An 8,983-nucleotide genomic window follows, 5' to 3' on the forward strand; every position below is an offset into this window, starting at 1 on the left:
GCCACTCAGGAACATCTGATTGTGCTTTCAATATCTCAAGAAACCTGTGCACACTTTCGCGGAAGTACATGCGTGCTGGTCTTGCGTCTGGGTCACAAAAATAGCCAGCCATTCTGGAGCGCCATATACTGTGGAGGCCCATCAGCATAATCTGGTCAAACGGAAAACCATCCTCATTATCTGTTGGCAGGTACCTGATCCCGTAAGAGTCGAGCGGTAATTCTTTTTTAATGGTTCTTTGTAGCACATCCCAAAAATATACCCCTTCCCAGCAGTGAAGAAAAACATGGTCTATTGTCTCAAGCTGCTTGCATATGAGGCAGTGGGAACCCCAAGGTAGAAAGAAACCCCTTTCCTCTAGAAAAGATTTAACAGTTAAAGTTCCAGTGTGTAACATGAAAAAAAAAGGTTTTGGTTCCCGGCGACACCTGCATTTTTTTAACTCTCTTTAAAACATTTCCACCTGGGCCTCCAGAGTATACGGCCCTGTACAAGGGCACGGGAAACACCACGTCACAAACATCTTTGTACAATTTTTTCCTTTTAACGCTACTCAAATACTCCATCGAAAAACGTGTGTTTAGAAATTTGAGACTTACAACAATTTCTCTGAAGAAACCACGAACGCCACCTGAAACATATTGCGTCGTCACCACAAAATTAGGCAATGCACGCCCGAGTCCTTGCTGACACACCGTACGCAGGAATGGGTCTCTAACATCTCGGAAAAATAAAAACCTGTTTACAATCTGTCACACAAACAAATGTCCCAGTCCTAAACCACCGGCCTTCACCTGCCGAAACAAGTTCGTGCGGCTGCACCTCTCCCAACTGGACGCCCAAACAAAGACAGCAAAAACACGGTGCAGCTTCTGCACATTTACTCGGGAACAATGCAGCACTTGCATTACGTACCACAACTTGCTGATCAAAAAAAGGTTGCATACCGTAGCTCTTGCGAAGACTGATAGACGAGAACTTTTCCATCGGTCCGCTTTTTCTCGCGTCTCTTGCGCCTGCGCTCGCCAGTATGGATCAGTGTCTTTATAAAATTCCAGCGGCACCCCCAAGTACCTTGGTGGCGTCGTAACCCAAGCCACGTTGGCAAATGTGTCTGGGGTCGAAGGCCATTCTCCGTGCCAAAATCCCAGGCACTTACCCCAGTTTACCCCACTTCCGGTTACCTCACTGAAGCGCTTCACTCCTTCGACTGTTCTGGTAATACTTTCCTTGTCCCTGCAAAGAACCGCAACATCATCTGCATAGGCGAGCAATTTAACCTCGGTCGCCTGTAGATTGAATCCATGGATTGCATCGTTCTGTATTATATAAAGACATAGCGCTTCTATGTAGATGTCAAACAATAGAGGGCTGAGGGGGCAACCCTGGCGCACAGAACGTCGTACGTTTATGGGGGCCCCCAGCAATTTGTTAACAATTAGCCTCGTAGTGCAGTTGCGGTACGCCAAAGTCACTCCCTCTCGGATGACTGAACCGATATTGATGTTGTCCAATATGCAAAACAAAATACAATGTGGCACACAATCAAAAGCCTTTTCTAAGTCCAACTGTAGTAACGCCACACGTGCATATGTGGCATCACAACATTCGAGTACACATCGCGCCTTGTGAATGTTGTAAAGAATGGAACGACCTTTGATCCCACACATTTGGTGAGGGCCGACTATTTCGCCTATAACCTATGTAGTCTCCCAGCAAGAACCTTCATATAAATTTTATAGTCCACGTTTGTCAGAGCTATAGGTCTGTACGACGATACCTGCTTAAGTTTATCTGCTTTATCAGTTTTCGGAATAAGTACAGTACGTGACGTCCCAAACGACTTCGGCAGTGCATTTACTTCATATGCCTCATTAAATAGTGCAGTCACCAATGGAGCTAGTTGTTCCTTGAATGCTTTATAGAAGGCTGCACTCAAACCATCGGGCCCAGGTGACTTCCCAGGGTTTAAATTATCTATTGCACGCTGTACTTCTTGCTCGCTAATGGCCGTTTCCAGTCTTAGTTTTCGTTCCTCGTCTAGTCGTGGTATCGCCCTCAAAAAAACTTCTTTAAACCGGTCGAAGTCAACATTCCGCTGATCAAACAATGCCTGATAATACTCAAAGAAAGCTTGCCCGATTTCTTCATTATCTGTCGTGCTGCGTCCCGCCCATTCTATCTCACTGACGTGATTCCGCTTTGCGTGCGCTTTTTCCATCCCTAACGCCCGCTTTGTGGGCGTCTCCGCCGCGTCTAGTTCCTGCGCTCTGGCGCGGACAAGCGCTCCGCGATAGCGTTCTTCTGCGTTCAGTTCTAGCTTTTGTTTTATCTTTCTGACGTCATCCATATATAAGCCAGGCGCGTTGCACTCCAGAGCTAGTAATTTTTCTAGCATAGTCTTTAACTGCGTTTCATTTATTTTTTTCTGGTAACGCATGCAGCTCGCCCTTTCAATAGCTTTTATATTGATCTGTTGCTTGCATAGTTCCCATTCCTGGCCCAATTCATGCATTCCATCACCAGTGACTTTACTAATTTCTTCCTCCGCACCTCTGGTGAATTCTACATCATTGAGCAGTTGGTTGTTCAATTTCCAAAGGTCCCACTGGAAACTGCTGCCTCGTTTTTTGGTTCCAATGGAACATTCAACCATGCAATGGTCCGAGAACGGCGCGGGCACTACATCATAGCCATGGCACTTTGGGACCAAGCATGCAGACACGTAAATCCTGTCGAGTCGAGCATGGCTGGTACCCTGGAAATGAGTGTACTTAAGCTGGCTCTTGCTCACCAGACAATCGCCCGCATCCTCCAAAGCAAAATCGTCAATTAAGCGAAAAAGAACCTCAGTACTTTTATCCCTGAAGGTGCGCCCGCTAGTTTTGTCACTGGCGCTCAGAACACAATTGAAGTCGCCCAACAGGATGAGCTGCCTTTCCGTGTTCAGATGTTGCTGAACGGATTCGAAAAAGGCCGCCCTCTCATCAACTGCGGTAGGTGCATATATGCAGACAGCGCGCCATTGAGTAGAGCAAAACACAAAATCACAGACAACTCCTCGTCCCGAAGGAAGTGAAACATGCGACTGAAACAGGAGACCTGTTAGCTTTTTGACAAACAAGACACAACCGGCAGAAGTACCAACTGCGTGACTGACAATAGCACAAAACCTAGACGTGAAACGCCGCACCATGCTCTCGGTCTCCTCGAGCCCTTCGACCTTTGTCTCTTGTATATCAAGCATATCGATACCTTGCTCAGTTAAAAGGCGCAGCACTTGGCTCTGCTTTTTCTTCGTGGCTAAACCTCGCACATTTAGACTGGCAACTTTAAGCGTAAGAGCAGAAGCCATTTTGCAGCGGTTAGAAGAGAGCGAGAGCACAGCGCTTACCTTTCGCGTCTAGCGCGTCGCTAGACGCTTTTGTTGTCACCAGTGCCGTCTGTTTGGGGAGGTCGGCCTTGTTGCAAGGCCTGCTTTTCGGCGGCTCTTGCGTCCGTCGGTACAGTTGGTTTTGGTCTTAAGCCTAGTCGTCTCCCTTGCGTCGTTTTCGTCGGAGGCTCCTCGTTGCTAGCGTCTGTCGCTTGATCCTTCTCGTTCCCGCGTTCGGCGTGCGTGCGTTTCGCTGCGCCGGTGACGCTCGTCGCTCGGGAGCCGCTCTTAACGAGGGGCTCCTGGTTGCTCCCTGGTTCCGATGTGTCCGGCTCTGGTCGGCCCTCTGCATCACTCGCCCCTCCGCCTTCTGTTCCTTCACCGTGTGTCGTTGGCGGTTGTTTGCTTTCTTCGTTGGACAAATCTTTGCCTCTTCCGTCAAGAGCCGAAGAATCCGGAGTCGCTGCTGGCTTGTCTTGCCCGGCTCCTTTTGCAGCTTCTTCCGCCTCGGCGACATCCATGAGGTGGTCCGCCACCTCCTCCGTCGATGCGGATCCTGTAGCCGCTGCGTACGTCCGTACGCACTCCGCATCACCATGGCCGAACCGTCTACATTTCGAACACCGTGGTATCTTGCACTCTCGGCGCACGTGGCCTGTGCCGCGGCAGCGCAAGCACTGCATCGGCCGTCCAGGCGCCACTACCAGGGCCAGCTCTCCTGCAACTCTTATCTGGTGCGGCAGGTCCTCGACCTTCATCCCAGGCTTCATCTTTAGAAGCACGGTTCTGGTCGTTGAACCCTTTTCCTGGACGCCTTGAACACGCCACCGCTCACGGGTCACTTCGGTCACTTTTCCAAACGCCGCTAGCGCCGTCCGAATGTCCTCATCGGTCACGCCGTGAAGCATCCAGTGGAGCCGCAGCTTCACCTGTTGATTCTCCGGGTCTAGGATGAGGCACCGGCGTCCCTTCACTTTTAGCTCCTTGAAGGCGAGAAGCCGCTTCGTTGCTTCCGCGCTGCTCAAAGTCACAGCCCAGACGTGGTTGATCTGGTACGCCCCCAACGCCACCACGTCAGGGAGCGTTCCGGTCTTGGTCAGCGCGTCTCGAAAATCTTCGACTCTGAACGGTCGCACTCTCACGTCTCCGTGCAAAAAAACCGTGTTTAAAACAACACGTCCGGTGGGCAGAGTCGGCAAAATGACCTGATGCTCGCTATCTTCCACTTCGTCAAGCCTGTTTCCGCGACCGCACACGGCCGCAAACGCAGCTCCGCTGGAGCTCATGATTCCTGCGTCCGATGCACACGACAGCCGACGAAAGAATGACTACGCCACGAAGCGCACATGGACACACGCACCACGATGACAATAAATACCCAACATTAACGAAAGACTGCGCGTTTGTGCTAGCGCGTTACGGCCCGTGTAAGACGCTGTGGCCTCTTCGCTTTACCCCCGTATTCATAAATGCTGATGGCGTCGGCAAACGCGGTGCACGTTCCGGCATGTGTAAACGGCTGCGTAAGATGCTGTGGCCTCTCCCCCTTACTAGAGAGTACTGCACGTTTCTAACGCGTTTGTGCTAGCGTCCCCTTAAGCGGGAGATGGTGCAATTATAATGAAGGGCGCTGTTATAAAATAGGAATGACGTCACATATGGCGCGTGTCATTGGTGGAAGTCAATCGTTCGATTTAGTGCGGCGAGACTGGGCGAATTACACGGAAGATTCACGGTTTACCGATGATTCCCTCCGGAGCTTCGCCCGCTCATCATCATTCACCCCGTGGATATGGGGTGTTTTTTTTTCTCATCAAAGTAGACGTGGCTACCTACTACGACGACGACGACGACTACTACTACTACTACTACTACTACTACTACTACATACTACAGAGGAGGGACAGACCCACACCCTAAGGAGCTTCGCCCCTAAAATCCAACGCCCGGCATTGAAAAAGATACTAAGGGGACAACGCAGGTAAGCAACCTATACCTGAATAAAAAACCCGATATGCTAAGGTACACTGGGGGACGTGTATGAGCGCGCATCTATATCATATTTCGCGTATTTCGCGGGCTTTTGTTTTTTCTTGGAAAAAAACAACCAGGCACACTTTAGCACGAAATAAATGCTTGATTCGGAGGTTATTTGAGATTCCCTACAACTTTGTAATTGATATATTCGCGATCCAAGCAATAATTAAAAGTTCACTAATTAAAAACAATAAATTATTTGCTGTAACCGGCTGTAAGAACACATGGCTGTCGCTACTATGCAGTCGGTACGATTTCTCCAGAGCTTCAACCGTGGCTTTCTTTTTAAACCTTGGTTCAAGTTAACTGGGACACCCGGTATACAAAAGCCGCAACTAGATTTGCTCTTGGCTGTTCCTAAATCGACAACGTTATCAAGCCTTGCGTCCGCTATTCGGCCAAGGCGCCTATGACAACATCGCCCATCAAACACTTTTGTTGCACTAAAGACGGCAGAACCTGCTGGTAATAGCTTTCGATGGCTCTGAAATTACCTCTATATAAGTTTTATTATATATAAGATAATATATCTATATAAGATGGCACGACGAATGAACATTATGCTTTTCCTGGTGTCCCAGAAGGCCGGTTGTCGAGTTCAACATGTTCAACCCCGCCCTTGTTGTATAGTGAAATCACTGCCACAGACAGCTAGCGTCTCAACTGACGCCGACAATATCTGCTTTCGGGCATAAATGCTGCCCATGGTACTTAACGATACATTGAAAATCACCCCACCCAAGATATTTTCGGCTACTGTATGGTTGTTTGTCTGGCAACCCTGAGCAGGTAACTATAGGCGAGGGACAAACACATCGACCACATATTGCGCAACGAGACTGGAACCATTTGGGGCACGCCACCGCGACGACAGTGGTCACAAAATGCCCTTGTTGAATTAATATCAGCACAGTCTCGGATCGAAGAAGAAGCGTCTCCTTCCTCGAGAGAGCCCGTGCTCACGAGCACGTGCTGCCAGAGGCTACCGCAACGGCAAAGAATAAATAGTTTGCCTAATGCTTTAAACCTCGCTACTTGTCAGTAAACCGTACGCCATCTTCAACACCCTACTTATGCAAACATTCATCCTGTAGCTGACAGCGTCCCTTCATCTGGGTTTCCTAGGGTGCAACCTTCTCTTGGCCTGTCACCCTAGCGCACGCGCTCAAATGCCAATCACCCTGAACGATTTATCGCGTCACCGCGCCGCGCCATTTCCGGCCACAGTCAGGTTCTTCGTCTGGCAGCCACGAGAAACTATATGCGAGTTAGAATCGCATCGACTAAATATTGCGCCACGAGATGGGAGCGAGTTGGGCCACGCGACCGCAAGGACAGTAGTCACAAAAATGCACTGATATCTACTTAATTAAGGGCCGGATAGCGCATCGAAGGCCCTCGACGGAAGCCACCGGAAGTAAGCTGCCTTGTCTTGGAAGTCCGCGATTTGTTATTCTGCAGTGAGATTTTAGCTGCGCGGGAGCTCGGCATCGTTTTTTGCCCTAATATTCTTGCCCCTTGTGCCATAAGCTATCTAGTCAGGCCGCATAAGCTTTTAGAGCGCAGCTGTTAAGGGCTAGGTCCCCTAAGATCTTGTCCGCGTCTAGAAAAAACTGTCATCAGCAGCAGTGGCTCGGGCGTCGTCGTCATTTTGAGCACGGTCCCTCCTCCCTCCAGGCCGGCTGAGCCCCTGCTATCTCTCTTCTCTTGCGCCGGTCGACCTACTTTTATGTGGCGTTCTCCCTGAATAGAGTTGGGCCCGGCTGCGAGGCTAGCGCGGCAAGCCTGCAGGAAGCTACGCCCACTAGATTTGAGCCCTGCGGGACGGCTAGCGAGGCTAGGCCGGCGGCGCTCCTCTGCGTCCCTCCGCCTCGGCGCCACCACGTGGAGTCGTATGAAAAAGCCGGGTTGGCGGCGTTTTCAAACTTAGAATTGTAAAAAAGTGTGCGCTATATCGCGGTTTTAGCCGGATCTTACGTTTGCTTCTTCATTACGTGACGCAAGTCACCCTGGCAACCACGTCAGCGCGTTAGCGCTTGTCTGCGCGCCGCGATTGGCGTAGCCGCCTTTAATTAAACGCTTTGACGCTATGGTGTTGCGACTGTGCACGTTCCCCCTGCAACGCCTACGAAACACATCGAAACGTTCATGATAGACATCTTCGGTTGGGTGATGCCCATTCTCATCGTGGGGGCAATATTCACTACAGCAGACCCACCATATCACAGCTTCGCTGGCTTCCATCTTCACAGTCGTGGAAGGGCTGTGAATTTTTCTTAGGTAACTAGACGAGGGAATTCGATTACTCTGTAGCAACCAAACGGAAAGGTTGAAGCGCTCGCAGCACTCGGCCCATAATGTCGCACAACTTCATGGACTGCACCCCTGATATCGCGCAATCGCACCCACATATGATGCAATAAAGAATCAGTCGAAAAATAACGGTCAAAGATTTTCCCACGTCAGTCTCTGGCGTTGGTTCCTTGCATCAAATAGTCGGTTCTTCGTAATGCTCACCCTTGTAGCGATTTGTCAAACCTGACCTTTATGGTCCTCACCGCTTTCAGAGAATACGGGCGTTGCTGACACCCCGAAGGGAGCTTCTTTTGTTTGCCCTTCAGCAGTCAGTGCCGGGCCATGTCATCGTCTATATATATATAGGTGGCCGCTGGTGATTTGGTCGCTTCGTAAGAAGCACACAAACAATGCAAAGACGCAACAGCACTCTATACTGGCATGAGCCCTCCTCACCTCCATGTGCCTTAGTGCGCGACGTCACCCACGCCTCAACCAAACAGCTTCTTGCTCCCCTAGAGTATTGGCAGAGAATTGGGGCGTAACCAATATGCCATAGACAGCGCCGAGAGGGAGAGAAGCAACGACGGCAGGCCGTAGTGGGGAACTCCGGAATAATTATGACCACTTGGGATGTTTGACATGGCCACAATGCACGGGACCCAGTAGTTTTCGCATTTCGCCCCATCGAAATGTGGCCGCCGCGGCGGGTATTTCATCCCGCGACCTCGTGCTTAGAAGCGCAACACCATAGCCGCTAAGCTGCCACGGCAGGTCATGCGAAATATGACGTTTGGCCATACTGCAGTGCAGTGAACGCCTCTCGTCAAGTAAACCACAAGGTACGGATGTCCCCCTTTAAATAAAATGTTTGTGTAGACAAGAAAATGTAGACAAGAAAACATTTTAAAGCGAACATCTCCCCTGGGCCCAGTCCTTCTCACTCCTGTGCGTCTGGATCCGGAGGAGGAGCGCGAGTGACTTAAAGTCCAAGCCAAACGGGAGCTGAAGGCGAAGGTACCGCACAATGCCCACCCTTTGCCCAAGGGGCTTCCTCGGGGCGCGCAAGTCCTGGTGCATAAGGCCAGGACGGGCGCAGCACTCACCGAAGACGTTCTGGCTAAGTGGCGCGCGTACGCCGCTTCAAAGAAGACGCGAGGCCATCAGAGGCAACGTTTGGACAATGAGGAGGAGGAAGAGACGGAGGCGAAAGTGATGTCTTCATCAGTGACGTGCAGTACGTGCGACATCGGTGCTCGACCGACAATCAGGCATCTA

The 8,983-nt window shown here is 50.5% G+C and overlaps 1 protein-coding gene across 1 annotated transcript in view; it reads right to left on the minus strand.

Annotated features, from left to right (window-relative positions):
* The window catches only part of LOC119449073 (luciferin 4-monooxygenase-like), a 43,462-nt gene extending 40,215 nt beyond the window's left edge, over positions 1-3,247 (minus strand). Inside the window, exon 1 of the mRNA XM_037712263.2 lies at positions 3,194-3,247. Coding sequence (XP_037568191.1) covers positions 3,194-3,247 — 54 coding nt within the window. The remainder of the gene's footprint in view (positions 1-3,193) is intronic.
* Between the last annotated feature and the right edge of the window lie 5,736 nt (positions 3,248-8,983).

The sequence above is a fragment of the Dermacentor silvarum genome, chromosome 4 (assembly GCF_013339745.2).
Source record: "Dermacentor silvarum isolate Dsil-2018 chromosome 4, BIME_Dsil_1.4, whole genome shotgun sequence".
In the NCBI taxonomy this organism is placed as follows: domain Eukaryota; kingdom Metazoa; phylum Arthropoda; class Arachnida; order Ixodida; family Ixodidae; genus Dermacentor; species Dermacentor silvarum.